The sequence below is a fragment of the Cherax quadricarinatus genome, chromosome 72 (genome assembly GCF_038502225.1).
Source record: "Cherax quadricarinatus isolate ZL_2023a chromosome 72, ASM3850222v1, whole genome shotgun sequence".
Taxonomy (NCBI): Eukaryota; Metazoa; Arthropoda; class Malacostraca; order Decapoda; family Parastacidae; genus Cherax; species Cherax quadricarinatus.
The window spans coordinates 9,232,328-9,249,306 of NC_091363.1; the positions used below are offsets into that span (position 1 = coordinate 9,232,328).

At 46.1% G+C, this 16,979-nt stretch overlaps 1 protein-coding gene across 6 annotated transcripts in view; it reads right to left on the reverse strand.

Annotated features, from left to right (window-relative positions):
* LOC128701424 (mitogen-activated protein kinase kinase kinase 10-like) overlaps window positions 1-16,979 on the reverse strand; it is a 306,174-nt gene that overhangs the window by 247,896 nt on the left and 41,299 nt on the right. For all 6 annotated transcript variants that reach the window (XM_070100389.1, XM_070100387.1, XM_070100384.1 and 3 more), the window contains exon 3: window positions 15,078-15,552. In XM_070100389.1, the coding sequence (XP_069956490.1) occupies window positions 15,078-15,552 (475 nt within the window). The remainder of the gene's footprint in view (window positions 1-15,077; window positions 15,553-16,979) is intronic.

Genomic DNA, 16,979 nt, shown 5'->3' on the forward strand with positions numbered 1-16,979 from the left:
TGGTGGTCTGAAGGCAGGTTCATATTCATGTTACTCACGCTATCTTCCCAGCAGATTTCACTAAGGGCATGATTTATCTCCTCCCAGTTATTATATTTAATCATAAGAAGTGCTAAACCTGCAGGGGTTATACCGTTATCTATCTTCAGACAGTACTGGGTCGTCATCCCACCCCCTTTTTTTTAATGGTTGTAAAACCTATCTTTGGTAAGCCAGTGGATGCTTAACCAGTTATGGGTCAACATTTGACAAAGACCGGTGCCAGAAGACACTTCTGTTTCCTGACGGATAAACCACCAGATAATAATGTTTGTTGCTGATGGAAATCTGCTGACAACATCTTCATGTATTCTGTCAGGTTTTATAATGTTGAAATTCAAAGCACACACACAAGTAATAGTCAGGTCTGAATGACGGGGAAACTGCTATTGTTCCCACAATGTAACTGACATTTTGAAATGAACATGAGCTGAATGCTAAGAACCTGAGTGTAAATGAGTGTGTTTCACGACCCAATCTTGTGATGTGTTGATTGGATAGCGTCTGATAAGATTGTACCACGGTACTAATATTAAGAAATCTTCCTTATCTACCTTCTCTTATCCTTTTATGATCTTGTATGTAGTTATCATATCTACTGTCCCTCCTGACAACCAGGACAACCCCTATCATCAGGCTTTCTTGTAGTTATACCAGCAGTCCCTCTTGTCAACCAGGACAACCACCATTGTCAGTCTTGTAATCATATCTGGTTACCCCTCCCGTCAACCAGGAAAACCACCATCATCAAACTTTCTTTCAAATATCATATCTGCTACTCCTTCCGTCAACCAACCAGGACAGCCATCATCATCCGGCTTCTTGTAGTTATCATACCTTTCTGTCAGTCCTGTCAACCAACCAGAAAATAACCACCGTGTTCAGGTTGTCTTGCTAATTCAGGGGCAACATCAACATTCTGACTGGTCAAAGACCGGACAACAGCAGGTTAGGTTATGCAAGATTCGTCAGGGAACAGGACAAGTGTTTCCTGACGCGGGTTTAGTTGTATGATGACCCGCCACTGGAGCTTTTGGTCATCTGACCGAGGCCTTCGCTGGCTTACCCCTCCACCCCTTTAAAAATTGGTTATTGTAATATACTAGAACCACAGCAGACGAACGATCGAGCCTCTTACCATTTCTTGCGCTGAGTAATCCCCACAGGTTTAGTGCTTCATAATATACAACAGTACGAGCTCAGTGTTTATTGAAATACAATAAGTTTAGTGCTTCATGAAATACAACAATAGGAGTTAAAGACCACGAAATTCAACATGGGGAGTTTTAACAGCTTGTGAAATAGAACGACAGGAGTTGACCACTTCATGAAATACAACCAAATAGGTTTAGCGTCATTCATTAAGACTGTGTTGGTTTCATTTTATTATTTTTGTGTATTACAGTGTATGATTGTTACGTCATGTTTTATAGTGTTGGTGGTATATGAGTGTTACGTTATCATGTTTTATTAGTGTATAATTTATTTCATCACCTACCCATCATTATTATCAAGATTCTTGCTACTCCCGCAGTCTGGGGTCTGGGTTGGATTAGGTTTGTCAGGAAACAGGACAAATGTTTCTTGATGCGGGTCTTAGTCATGTGATGACTCACAGGTGGAGCTTTTGTCATCTGACCGAGGCCTTCCACTGGCTTACCGATCCACCCCTTTAAAAATTACGGTCCCGGTCTGGAGCCAGGTTTTTCTGGTGTTGGCCTGATCAACCAGGCTGTTACTGTTTGCAGCCCATCGGCCCACATAGCCATCAAAGCCTGGTGCTATGATGGCCTGATCAACCAGGCTGTTGCTGTTGGCAGCCCCCTGGCCCACACAGCCTGGTTGATCAGGCACTTGGCAGAGGTAGTAAGCCAATTTTCTCTTTAAAACTTCTATACTTCTTCTGGCAATATTACCGATATCTGCTGCCAGTATGTTGAGTAGTCGGGGATCAAAGATTGATATAGTATTTTCATTTTGTGTTCAAGGTGCCCCTGCTTTTCACTGGCTTCATTTTACACTTCCTCTTATATCTCTCACTCCATCACATTGTTATGGTAGTGCATTGTTTTGGAACTAGGTCCTCCTATATTCAATATATGATGTATCACTCTTCCCTCTGCTTCAGAGAGTGCATTTCCAGTAGATTAAATGCTTTATTGGCTCTATGTGGGCATTAATTAAACAATCTCTGTACCTATTCCAGCTGTGATCCCTCTCCTGTTTTGAACGGAGCCATCAACACAATGAACAGTACTCTAGGTAAATCATATAACAGGTGGGATTCGAGTCCTAAGACTCACAGGCCCATAAGTACTCTAAGTGATAGAACACAAGTGAAAAAGAATAAGAAGTCACAATACCTAAGTGTTGCGTATTAGCACAAGTGATTTTAACAGTCACCACTGGGACTATAACCAATATACAAGGTTCTGTAGTTAAAAATCTCTAACCAAAACAAGACACACAGCAACTGACTCCCGTTGGAAAAATTTAGATTTAGAAAGGATACTGAAAAGCATAGGTTTGGTAATAAAGTTGTGGATGAGTGAAAAACTCCCAAATGGCATCACTGAAGCTAAAACCCTGTGTAGCTTTAAAAATAGCTTAGACAAGTACATGAGTGGGTGAGTTGGACCAGCCTAGCATGCTGCAGTGCTCTTTTATGTTCTACACACAGTGACACATCGTCAACTGAATTTTTTTTTGTTCTAAAACGAGTGTCTATCGTGATCTTCCGGTGACAATCATTTTTTGTCTATAATTACACCCAAGTTCCCCACTGTCAGACAGGTTCAACATTTTATCTCTCTATCAAATATTATTCAAGGGCTGTTATCGCCTCAATTTCATTACATAGCACTTATCTACAACAAATTCCATCGACCATCTATCACTATTTGTTCAATTTATCACAATATTATTTACTCTTTATATTACTTATTTTGCAAGGCATTTATATAAAATAAACACTATCCTAGCAACTGCTGACCCTTGTGGTACCCCTCTCCCCTATCTAGTGATGGAAAAAAAAAAACGCAGTATAATGTGATTCTTTATTGACTACAATTCGGCCACACAGTGGACTTTATCACGTCAAAAACAGATCTACCTGGGAAAAGAGTACATGAGTATATACAGTGTGGAGAGTCAGGACCTGCAAGGTCTGTCTCACATTCAACCAACCCAACATTCTCCACCTGACTCTCCACACTATATATACTTATGTACTCTTTACCCACCTAAATCTATTTGACCTGATAAAGCACACTGTGTGGGCAAAACACAGTCAATAAAGGATCACATAATAGTCCACGTGTGCTTATTTTTCCATGGTGTGTTGGTGTCAGTATTTTATATCTTTTATTTCCACCGCCTAGTGATATTGTGACATCTTGAAGTGACAGTGTTACACCCCTTGTGACACTGTAGCACCCATAGTGACAATGTGACATTAGTAGTGACAATGTGACACCCCATAGTAACATTGTAGCACCTCCCTCAAATGCCATGCTCCAATGATGCCATTTTTATTCTTTCCACCTTACCACCAAAAAAAAAAATTACTGTAAGAATTTATTTTGTTTTGCCTAGATTTTGTAGTTTCCAGATCAGTCTTTCAAGGTAAGTCAAGAAAATCTTATTAAAAAGCAAAATAAATGCAACCTGGAGTTTTAGGACTTACTCACCCTGGGTTCAAACCTCACCTGTTCCGAGGTTTGTTTTCAATCGTATTACTATTTCATGAGTAATCTTTTCCAAATAACGTGTGACTATGGCAGTAACCTCAGAGTTGTTATAAAGGATTTTGCTGATCAAAAGTTCAACTGTTTAATACTCAAGAAGGAGCTCTGCAGGTTTCCAGTTAGTTCATGATTAGATAGATTGTGGTGCTTACCTTGGACTACATACCAATAGCACCAACAGCCCCACTGATCAATTATTAAATTCATGGGGAAGTGCTAATCCTGTAGGGGTTATACAGCACCTGAGGGAACTGGAAGCATTCACATTTAATCCAAGAAAGAGGATGGGTCCAATTCCTTGGATCAAGAGCTCCTCACCAGTATCACTGATGGAGCTGTAGATGTGGCAAAAATAACATATGGCTTCACATATTGAACATAATCATGCTATCATCACCACATGCTTGCAATCAAACAACTTCCACCAGAAGTAAAAGAGGGACACAAATGAGACAGTCAAAACTGTCAATTCTATCAATTCCTAGATACAGGAGGGCCCTGTTTATACAGCAGGTTAGTTTCAGGCTACTGCTGTAAAGCAAAAATCATTGTAAAATATATCACAGCCTTTTTCTCGCTTTTAAATGCATATAAAAGCCTGATAACACGTTTACCTTATATACAGAGCAATACAGCTAGGCCTAAAAAACATATATACAGTTCACACATTACTTATCTAAAAATATTTGTGTCCTTAGCTTACTGTGAGTGATGAATATATTTATTATAGGAAGTCTGAATAAATGAAGAATGGGTATAATTGAAAACTGCTGCATTAGCAAAACATTGTAAAGTGGGGCCCACCTATATTTAGTAAAGTGTGTGAAATGGTGAGTCTGCATAAAACACTACAGCTTCATATACAATTTTGATGGTTCTCTCACAGAAAACTACTGACTGTTTAACTATCTGCAAAAAAAGATCATTTTTTTTTTTCTTTTAGTGGAGTTTCCTTTTGAATTAGCACACAAATTAAGTAACAAATGTTGAATACATTAGGTGGAATACTTGGCAGGTATATTTACACATCTTAATGAACTTAATGTTTCATTCCACATAATTAATGTATATACAGTAGTAACCAAGTTCTGAGAAAAATGAATGCAATCGAACCGAAACTCAGACTGCGGAGTGAGTGCATTTCTATGAAAAATCTTGAGTATTTTCCAAATCTTAGCGACTTTTATCAACAATTAAAGTGCACCTCCCCCCCTCCCAACAAGTCAATCTTTGTGGTAAAACTTTTTTTTTTTTGTGTGTGCACCACAACTAAGGAATACTTTTCGCCTATCTAGAGAAACACTAGACTAGGTTCAAAAGCCTTTCCCTGCATCTAAAAATGTCTGAATGACTGTAACAACTAGAAGATATCCAACTAATAATATTTTTTAAAAATATTCTGTTTAATTTAGTTTAATGATTCAGATGTTTAATAAATATACTGTCACACAAGCCTTCATATAGATCAACTGTTTCACAACATATCTCTGTAAGAAAACCTTCTCTTTATATATGGCAACAAAAAAAAATGAAGTAGGCTAAATACAGAAAATTGTTCCAAAACATTAAACTTTGGTCCAAGGACAACTAAATTTGCAAATCACTGAATATTTCTTCTTTGATTAACTAATAAATTACCCCATCAATAACTATAATGCTGCTTACTTTTATTTTCCAATGAAAACTTAATTCCAAAATAAACATATTTTTATATGTAACATTTCTTTTAAAAATGTGTCATTAATAAGATGGTCTTTCTTTTTCTTTTAAATTTCTAAATTTGCAAATTATTTTTGTGGAAGTTACTTACTGTGTGTACATGTGCAGTTCACATGCAGTATTACATGAAGTAAGATACTAAATTTACCTTTTGGTAAAGTTTCTGGTAATTTTTTTTAGCATAACAGTTCCCTGACTTTCATTTTTTTAAAAACTTCTGATTATAGTAGTTGTAAGGTGGAAATCCTGACAGATATGTATGTGGACAAAGATTAGCATACAGAACAACCTTTTATTTGGATACAAGCTTCATTCTACGTATAATTATTTAAAGGTCATGACATCATTAAGCTCTACTTAAGAGAGAAATACTGTCAAAAGGCAGGTTCAACATGTATACTTTTTCCACACTGGCTTCAGATTACTGTAAAATAAAAACTCAAAACAGGTCACAGATATGAACTAAAGCAGTAGTTCCTAACCTTTTCAAGTGCAAGGATTCCTTCTTCATCTCAGAAACTTTATGGACCACAACATGCTAATACTAACACTGGCTAAACTAGCAATACTTACTGCAAAGGTTGGCTGAGCCCTTGGAATAACTGGGCACCACCTCCCCCACCCCCAAGGTCCATGGCCCACATGTTGGGAACCACTGGACTCGAGCATAATGCACCAGGGCAAGCACAGCACTCGACCTCCCCCAGTGAAACTTGACCTACTATGGCTTGCAGCTAAGAGGAGAGTAGCAGCAAAATGGTGCAGTTGATTATGCGTTTAGAATGAGACGTGAGCAAACACTAGGACATATTTATTAGAAAACGTTTTGGTCCTTGGACTTGATCACGTTTAGCATACAGCGGTTAAAAAGACAGCATATATAGGCAGAGACTGAGGTGTGACACATGGTGACCTGAAGAATGCGATAATTATACTCACGGGGAAGCATTAAACCTATAAGGATTACACAGTGATTGAAGAATGGGAGGCAATCAGATTTAATCCAAGGAAGATGGTAGCTCCAATTCTTTGGATCATGAGCCCTTCACTAGCATCAAGAGAGGACAGTGCAGAGCTTTGCAGTAAATGATAAAAACTGACTTAGTAAGTGGACACATTTAGTATTATTATATACATGGGGGAGAGCACTAAACTCCTAGGAGTCACACAGCACCTAGGATAATGGAAAGCAATCAGGTTCGATCAAAGGAAAGGGAGATCAGGTCCAATTCCTTGGATCAACAGCCCCTCACCAGGGCAGAATACAAGTGTTGTTCACCGTTTACATCACCCATCACTCAGCTCTCTGCCAGGATTGCTGCTCTTTTCTCAAAGCTTCAGGAATATTTAAGATGAGAAGGCAATCTCACAAACTTACACATTCGATATGCACTAATATTTGTACATGTATGGTATACAATACCGACAAAATGAAGAATTAGACATATGTGCAACGTCTGGGTATCTTTACTGTAAACGTTTTGCCATTCAGTGGCTTTATCAATAGAAAGTCCTAGAATTTGTACTGATCAAGCCATTGGATGGCAAAACGTCTACAATAGAAATACCCAGATATTACACTTGTGTCTAATTCTTCACACTAATCTTTACTTTCCTCTGTGCTTCTTAATTTTTAATCCTGTACTACTTCCTTTTCACCTAGAAGTCCTGTACCATGGGAAAGATAATCCCCAGAACCACTGACTGTTAACAGCACCATCACTCTTCAGCCCGGCAGTAAAGACCTTGATTCTGGAAGCATGAAGAGAATCATGCTTAAGGAAGTTGGACAAGGTCATTACCCGAGCCAGCCGCTTAGCACTCCCATGAGGTGTAGGGAGAGTTGGCAAGGAGGGGGCAGTGGGTGGTGGGGAAGTGGGAGGTGGAGAGAAGAGATGGGAAGAGGAAATGGGGAGGAGGGAGACGGGTGGGGAGGAGGGAGACGGGTGGGGAGGAGGGAGAGACGAGGGGAGGAGGGAGAGACGAGGGGAGGAGGGAGAGACGTGCGGAGGAGGGAGAGACGTGGGGATGAGGGAGAGACGTGGGGAGGAGGGAGAGACGTGGGGAAGAGGGAGAGAGACGTGGGGAAGAGGGAGAGACGTGGGGAGGAGGGAGAGACGTGGGGAAGAGGGAGAGACGTGGGGAGGAGGGAGAGACGTGGGGAGGAGGGAGAGACGTGGGGAGGAGGGAGAGACGTGGGGAGGAGGGAGAGACGTGGGGAGGAGGGAGGGACGTGGGGAGGAGGGAGAGACGTGGGGAGGAGGGAGAGACGTGGGAAGGAGGGAGAGACGTGGGAAGGAGGGAGTGACGTGGGGAGGAGGGAGAGACGTGGGGAGGAGGGAGAGACGTGGGGAGGAGGGAGCGACGTGGGGAGGAGGGAGACGTGGGGAGGAGGGAGGGACGTGGAGAGGAGGGAGGGACGTGGAGAGGAGGGAGAGACGTGGGGAGGAGGGAGAGACGTGGGGAGGAGGGAGAGATGTGGGGAGGAGGGAGAGACGTGGGGAGGAGGGAGAGACGTGGGGAGGAGGGAGAGACGTGGGGAGGAGGGAGAGACGTGGGGAGGTGGGAGAGACGTGGGGAGGAGGGAGAGACGTGGGGAGGAGGGAGAGACGTGGGGAGGAGGGAGAGACGTGGGGAGGAGGGAGAGACGTGGGGAGGAGGGAGAGACGTGGGGAGGAGGGAGAGACGTGGGGAGGAGGGAGAGACGTGGGGAGGAGGGAGAGACGAGGGGAGGAGGGAGAGATGAGGGGAGGAGGGAGAGGGGTGGGGAGGAGTGGGGAGAGTGGTGGGATTAGTGGGGAGGAGTGAGGAGAGGGGTGGAGAGTGAGGAGAGGGTGGGGAGGAGCGAGGAGAGGTGAGGATAGGGGTGAGGAGGAGCGAGGAGAGGTGAGGATAGGGGTGGGGAGGAGTGAGGAGGCAGAGGGGTGGGGAGGAGTAAGGAGGCAGAGGGGTGGGGGAGGAGACAGAGAGAGGGGGGGGATGGTAAGGAATGGGGAGGTGGAGTGGGAGAGGGGTGGGCAGGAGAGAGGAGGGAGAGGGGTGAACATGAGAGGGATGGGTAAGAGAGGGTAAGGGGCTGGCAATAGAGAGGAGGGCAGGAGAGGTATGGGCATGAGAGGGGAGGGCAGGAGAGGGATGGGCATGAGAGGGGAGGGCAGGAGCCGGATGGGCAGGAGCGGGATGGGCAGGAGAGGGATGGGCATGAGAGGGGAGGGCAGGAGCGGGATGGGCAGGAGAGGGATGGGAGGGAGAGGGATGGACAGGAAAGGGGTGGGCAGGAGAGGGGTGGGCAGGAGAGGGGTGGGCTGGAAGGAGAGGCGTGTGGAGGAGAGAGGAGGGAGAGGGGTATGGAGGAAAGAGGAGGGAGAGGGGTATGGAGGAAAGAGGAGAGAGAGGGGTATGGAGGAAAGAGGAGGGAGAGGGGTATGGAGGAAAGAGGAGGGAGAGGGGTATAGAGGAAAGAGGAGGGAGAGGGGTATGGAGAAGAGAAGGGAGAGGGGTATGGCACCTGGAGAAGAAGTTGATATCCTTGGGGTGAAATTTGACTCCAAATTAACCATGAAGAACCATGTTGTAAATCTTGCAAACAAGGCAGCCAGGAAGCTTACAGCACTTCGCCGTATCTCGCATCTGCTTGACAGTAGGGGTTGCAAGATCCTGTACGAGGCACAAGTACGCTCACACCTTGAGTATGCTCCACTTTCTTGGTTTGCCTGCCCCCCCTCTCATCTGCGACTGCTTGACAGAGTAGAGAACAGAGCAAGACGTCTCATCTCTCGCCTGGACCCATCCTGGATAGATCTGTCATTTCAGCAGAGCCTTCAACATAGGAGGGATGTGGGTGGCCTTACTGTTATGTACAAGGCCAATATTGTCAAAATACCACACTTGGATCCACTTCGAGGACAGCGTGAAACAAGCTTTTATGCCACAAGACGGGCAGAAAGCAGCAACTTCACTCTGGCTGTACCCTTCTCCAGAACATCACTCCATCTGAGATCATACATACCCAGGATGACTCGAGTATGGAACACATTCGTACAGCATAATGATGTCAACGAGATAAAGTCAGTTGATCAAATGAAAATGCTGGCCCACAGATGGCTCCAACTTCATCTTATTCCCTACTTGTATGTCTCATAACAATAAAAATGCTTTCAAATGAGCTGATGTAGGTAACAGCTCTTAGCTTGCCAATAAAGTTAGGAATCCTTAACCTGTAATATAGCTGTCAATAAAGCTAGGGATCCTTAACCTTGTCAAACCCTGTGTAAAAAAAAAAAGAGGAGGGAGAGGGGTATGGAGGAGAGGTGTGAGCGGGGGAGAGGATGGAGAGGGGTGTGGAGAGGAGTGTGGAGGACTGAGGGAGAGGAGTGTGGAGGACTGAGGGAGAGGAGTGGGAAAAAGAAAAGAGGGAGGGGAGTGAGAAGTAGAGGTGAGAAAGGGATGGGATTAGCAGGGGACTGAGCGGTAGTGAGGCCAGAAAATGGGAGGGGGGGAAAGGGGCGTTATAATGGGGGGAAAGGGGCGTTATAATGGGGGGAAAGGGGCGTTATAATGGGGGGAAAGGGGCGTTATAATGGGGGGAAAGGGGCGTTATAATGGGGGAAAGGGGCGTTATAATGGGGGGAAAGGGGTGTTATAATGGGGGAAAGGGGCGTTATAATGGGGGGAAAGGGGCGTTATAATGGGGTGGGGTAGGGAGAGAAGTGTGGGGAGGTTGGGGAGAAGCGAGGTGTAGTGGTGAAGGAGCAGCCAGAGTATCGATCAAGACACTGACTTCCCCCCCTCCTCTCCTCTTCCCTCCCCTCCCCTCCAAACCATCATTGCCCCCACCAACCACGTGCTGCTGCTGCTGCTGCTGCTGCTGCTGCTGCTGCTGCTGCTGCTGCTGCTGCTGCTGCTGCTGCTGCTGCTGCTGCTGCTGCTGCTGCTGCTGCTGCTGCTGCTGCTGCTGCTGCTGCTGCTGCTGCTGCTGCTGCTGCTGCTGCTGCTGCTGCTGCTGCTGCTGCTGCTGCTGCTGCTGCTGCTGCTGCTGCTGCTGCTGCTGCTGCTGCTGCTGCTGCTGCTGCTGCTGCTGCTGCTGCTGCTGCTGCTGCTGCTGCTGCTGCTGCTGCTGCTGCTGCTGCTGCTGCTGCTGCTGCTGCTGCTGCTGCTGCTGCTGCTGCTGCTGCTGCTGCTGCTGCTGCTGCTGCTGCTGCTGCTGCTGCTGCTGCTGCTGCTGCTGCTGCTGCTGCTGCTGCTGCTGCTGCTGCTGCTGCTGCTGCTGCTGCTGCTGCTGCTGCTGCTGCTGCTGCTGCTGCTGCTGCTGCTGCTGCTGCTGCTGCTGCTGCTGCTGCTGCTGCTGCTGCTGCTGCTGCTGCTGCTGCTGCTGCTGCTGCTGCTGCTGCTGCTGCTGCTGCTGCTGCTGCTGCTGCTGCTGCTGCTGCTGCTGCTGCTGCTGCTGCTGCTGCTGCTGCTGCTGCTGCTGCTGCTGCTGCTGCTGCTGCTGCTGCTGCTGCTGCTGCTGCTGCTGCTGCTGCTGCTGCTGCTGCTGCTGCTGCTGCTTGCTGCTGCTGCTGCTGCTGCTGCTGCTGCTGCTGCTGCTGCTGCTGCTGCTGCTGCTGCTGCTGCTGCTGCTGCTGCTGCTGCTGCTGCTGCTGCTGCTGCTGCTGCTGCTGCTGCTGCTGCTGCTGCTGCTGCTGCTGCTGCTGCTGCTGCTGCTGCTGCTGCTGCTGCTGCTGCTGCTGCTGCTGCTGCTGCTGCTGCTGCTGCTGCTGCTGCTGCTGCTGCTGCTGCTGCTGCTGCTGCTGCTGCTGCTGCTGCTGCTGCTGCTGCTGCTGCTGCTGCTGCTGCTGCTGCTGCTGCTGCTGCTGCTGCTGCTGCTGCTGCTGCTGCTGCTGCTGCTGCTGCTGCTGCTGCTGCTGCTGCTGCTGCTGCTGCTGCTGCTGCTGCTGCTGCTGCTGCTGCTGCTGCTGCTGCTGCTGCTGCTGCTGCTGCTGCTGCTGCTGCTGCTGCTGCTGCTGCTGCTGCTGCTGCTGCTGCTGCTGCTGCTGCTGCTGCTGCTGCTGCTGCTGCTGCTGCTGCTGCTGCTGCTGCTGCTGCTGCTGCTGCTGCTGCTGCTGCTGCTGCTGCTGCTGCTGCTGCTGCTGCTGCTGCTGCTGCTGCTGCTGCTGCTGCTGCTGCTGCTGCTGCTGCTGCTGCTGCTGCTGCTGCTGCTGCTGCTGCTGCTGCTGCTGCTGCTGCTGCTGCTGCTGCTGCTGCTGCTGCTGCTGCTGCTGCTGCTGCTGCTGCTGCTGCTGCTGCTGCTGCTGCTGCTGCTGCTGCTGCTGCTGCTGCTGCTGCTGCTGCTGCTGCTGCTGCTGCTGCTGCTGCTGCTGCTGCTGCTGCTGCTGCTGCTGCTGCTGCTGCTGCTGCTGCTGCTGCTGCTGCTGCTGCTGCTGCTGCTGCTGCTGCTGCTGCTGCTGCTGCTGCTGCTGCTGCTGCTGCTGCTGCTGCTGCTGCTGCTGCTGCTGCTGCTGCTGCTGCTGCTGCTGCTGCTGCTGCTGCTGCTGCTGCTGCTGCTGCTGCTGCTGCTGCTGCTGCTGCTGCTGCTGCTGCTGCTGCTGCTGCTGCTGCTGCTGCTGCTGCTGCTGCGGCTGTGCCTGCTGCTGCTGCTCTGCTGCTGCTGCTGCTGCTGCTGCTGCTGCTCTGCTGCTGCTGCTGCTGCTGCTGCTGCTCTGCTGCTGCTGCTGCTCTGCTGCTGCTGCTGCTGCCTGCTGCTGCTGCCTGCTGCTCCTGCTGCCCTGCTGCTCCTGCTGCCCTGCTGCCCTGTTCCTCCAGCTGGTCCTGCTGCTCCTGCTGTTCCTCCAGCTGGTCCTGCTGCTCCTGCTGTTCCTCCAGCTGGTCCTGCTGCTCCTGCTGTTCCTCCAGCTGGTCCTGCTGCTCCTGCTGTTCATCCAGCTGCTCCTGCTGCTCCTGCTGCTCCTGCTGCTGCTCTTGTTGCTGCTGCTGCTGCTGCTGCTGCTGCTGCTGCTGCTGCTCCTGCTGCTGCTGCTGCTGCTCCTGCCGCCGCCACACCTACACCACACCTATACCATAACATTAAAATCATTTTCACTACCACATCGACACAAATACTCACTACCAACACCACTACTGGCGACCCACACCCTAACCTTCAGTAACACTACTACTAGTACTACTCAATACCAAAACTATACATTAATTGACAAAACAACATTCATTCATTCACCAAAGCCATACAATAAACGTCATATACACAACACCATTCACAGCATCGCTTGTCCATCACCGCATCATTCACTAATCCACCCACCACACAATCACCAAAATAAACCGCTACACCACCGCAAATAACACCAACCTACCACCCACCAAAGTCAAACTACCCCTACACATCACCTCAACCTGCTGAATGAACATTAAAATGGTATAAAATACCGACAGATTGTTAGGTAAGACACATATGCAACAGTTAGGTATCTTTATTTTGAAACGTTTCGCCTACACAGTAGGCTTCTTCAGTCGAGTACAGAAAAGTTGATAGAAGCAGAAGATACTTGAAGACGATGTAATCAGTCTGATTACATCGTCTTCAAGTATCTTCTGCTTCTATCAACTTTTCTGTACTCGACTGAAGAAGCCTACTGTGTAGGCGAAACGTTTCAAAATAAAGATACCTAACTGTTGCATGTGTCTTACCTAACACCTCAACCTGCTACATCCATAAATAATCACCCATCTACACCACTAACAGGTAAGGTACCACAATCAGTAACTCGCACCACTAGTCACAAGCTGACCACCACCACACCAAACCACTTTCCCTCGTCATCAACACCAGCAGGAAAAAAATGTGAAAGGAAATGGAAGGAGTGAAAGGTAAAAGGTAGAACCACAAGGTTGAATCATAAGACAATTTTGTAAGTGAATGCTGGACGAGATGGATGTGGGTGTTTATGGAACACTCGATTTAGGGAAGGGCTTGGAAAACTGTTGATCAAGGGGGTTGAATGATAGACGAATGGGGTTGATTGACATAGGAATGGGATTTGTTGGTAGATGAATGGAGTTTGATGAAAGAGGAATGGGGATAAATGACAGGCAAGAATCAGAAAGGAACACAAGATAATAGTTAAAAGAAATGGAGAAATGAGAAGAGGGGAAAAGTTAAAACAGGTAACAGAACATCTTAAGAGAGAAGATTTACAAGGATAATAGAGAAACTGTGGAAAAGGGAGGGAATGGTAAGTTGAAGGTAGGGGAGCAGAAGTAGGAAGGAGAGGGGAAGTAGGATGGAGAAGTCAATGAGACAAAGTTACACTGACCTACTAAAGGACAGTATATAGACAGCAATGACAAAGATAAAAGCAAGAGAGGTACTATATAGTATAAGAAGATAAGGAGGTATAAACTATTAAGACTAAGGAAAGAAGATTATGCATTAATATATTCTTGGGGATTCGTCGAACTTTTGAGGCTCATTCTGTGCCTGGGGAATGGGAGGCAATCAAGTGTGATCCACAAAATGGGATGCATTACCAATTCCTTGGATCAAGAGTCTTTATCACTATCAAGGCAATAACCTAAAGGATAAGGAAAGAGTAAAGGAAAACATCTGACATCTTTTGGGGAAGCTGAAAGGAACAAGGAAGCTCAAACCAAGAGAAGAAAACGAAAGGAAAAATGTCAACATGCTGACTGACGTGGGAGAACCTGGAGAAATATGAAGTACAGTATTAAATTTTACAAGATAGGAGTGAATGGAGATGAATGGTTTTTGGAACCTGATGAGCTGTTGGAGTGCGAGAAGGGTAATATTTTGTGAAGGGATTCAGGGAAACCAGTTACAAGCCTTGAGTCCTGAAGGTGGGAATTACAATGCCTGCACTTTAAAGGAGAGGTCTGGGATATTGGTTGTTTGGAGTGACATCTAAACTGCTGTATCTGAGTGCCTCTGCAAAAACAGTGATTATGTGTGAATGATGGGGAAAGTGTTTCTTTTTTGGGTCACCCTGCCTCGGTGGGAGATGGCTGACATGTTGAAATAAAAAAAATAAAGAAGGGTTGCAAAGCAATACTACTTAAGGCAGTACTCATAAGTGTTCTGACAATGCACTACTAGAAAAATCTACCAGAATCAGAAGTACAGTACATGAGTGTTTCTGAGAAAGAGAAGGCAAATGGAGAGGTTTTTAGATTTTTTTCTACTATCAATGCTTGCTTGGCCTGAGGCCAGACTTCACTGGTGACTGCTGTGTCAACAAGACTGTTGCTGCTTGAGGCACACAGACCTGATCTGGCATTGTATTGGTTCAAATTTGTATCCTACAAGAGAATTTGGATAAACACCATGTGCTAAACAGCTCCAGTAAAAAAAGCAAGCATACTAGAAAGAACTCAATACATCAAAGCCCCAATGCTTTTAAATACCTTCATAAAATGTAAGAATAGTTACCAACACTTGTCATTGGCAAGGAGCTTGCATGTTCCTTTTCAAGGTTACTGATCAGATCAGGCTGCAGGTGTTATGACACCTTGGGACTTCCATAAAAGAAAACTCATTACAAAACAAAATGATCTAGTACTTACCATTGGAAGATTTGAGGTCTCTATGAATAATCCTGACTGGGGCTTGATTGTGGAGGTAGTTCATGCCTCGGGCAATCTGGATTGCCCAGTCTGTAAGCACAGAAGGGCCTATAGCTTTTCTTTGCTGAAGAACTCTATTCAAAGAGCCTCCCCTTGCATATTCCATCACTAGACACAGATTAGGTTCAACAAGACACGCCCCCTTTAATGCTACTATGTTTTCATGTTTTAGGAGCCAGAACAGTTTAGCCTCTTGCTGCACATTTTCAATGGTGACACTAATGTCTTCATCGGGGTCCTGCCTTGCTGCCTTCACCGCCACTTCTTCGCCACGCCATAATCCCCGATACACCTTGCCAAAGCCCCCAACCCCAATCACCTCTTCCAATTCCAGCTCATTGAAGTCAATTTCAACTGGTTCCACATCCTTAATGTTCTGGACCTCTGCCACAAAATTCGATGGGAAGATGCCAACCTAAAAACGAAAGCAAAAATAATCAGACAAATTTTTATATACTATATAGTAGAACTAATCTAATAAAAGCTATCTGGAAACAGATGAAACTGTAATAGAAAGTTCTGCATTATGATCATAAGTATCTGAAGTCTGCATTCATCTCTAAAAAAGAAGACTTAAAAAATATGGAATCCAACAGAATGTACCTAATATAGGTATAATACACTAATACTAATTAGAAAGTTCCTCAGGTCAGTTCCTGAACAACTGGGCTGTGAAGTATATGCCAGACTTCATGTGGCTAGCATCACCAACCTGGTTGATTAGGTCATCCATTGAAAGACCTGATTTGGGCCTGGGCCAAAGGGATATTGACCCTAGGACACTCCAGGCAGATTCCATGTAGGTATGGTTTGATAAAATTAGGCAAACCTTGAGAGGGTACTGTATCCCTATTCTCTTGAGATACACAATTTGCCTCAAAATTAAGCTATCACCTCCCTCCATCCCTCTCCTTTAAGCAATGCTTAGCTAACCCATCTGCACCACATGTGTGAACCTTTTAAGAACATAAGAACATAAGAATGTAGGAATACTGAAGAAGGCCTACTGGCCCATACGAGGCAGGTCCTTATCAAAACGACATCTACCTAAAGCTACCCAAGAAATAACTCCCGTACCCCATGACACCAATCAAACCCAGCCCCTCCCACTCATATATTTGTCCAGTCTCTTCTTAAAGCTACACAAGGTCCTAGCCTCTATCACCCCACTGGGAAGACTGTTCCACGCATCTACAACTCTGTTAGAAAACCAGTACTTACCTATGTCCTTTCTAAATCTAAATTTATCCAACTTAAATCCACTATTCCTGGTTCTTACCTGGTTCGACACCCTCAGTACTTTATTAATGTCTCCCTTGTTTATGCCCGTCATCCACTTATACACTTCAATGATATCTCCCCTCATTCTACGCCTCTCAAGAGAATGGAGATTTAAGGCTTTAAGTCTATCTTCATACGGAAGGTTCCTTACACAGTAAATCATTTTAGTCATTCTTCTCTGTATGTTCTCTAATGAGTCTATATCCATCCTGTAGTAAGGGGACCAAAACTGAGCAGCATAATCTAAATGAGGCCTCACTAGTGATGTATAGAGCTGTAAAATAACTTTTGGACTTTTGTTACTTATACTTCTTGAGATAAATCCAAGTAATCTGTTGGCCTTGTTGCACACACTAAGGCACTGCTGTCTTGGCTTTAGATTTCTGCTTACCATGACTCCCAAGTCTTTTTCACATTCTGTATGATCAAGCTCTACTTCACCTAGATTATAGCTTCGAGGGTTATTTTCATTACCAAGGGCAAGTACCTTACACTTATCCACATTAAACTTCATCTGCCATTTTTCAGACCAAGACATTAATTTGTTCAAATCGTCCTGGA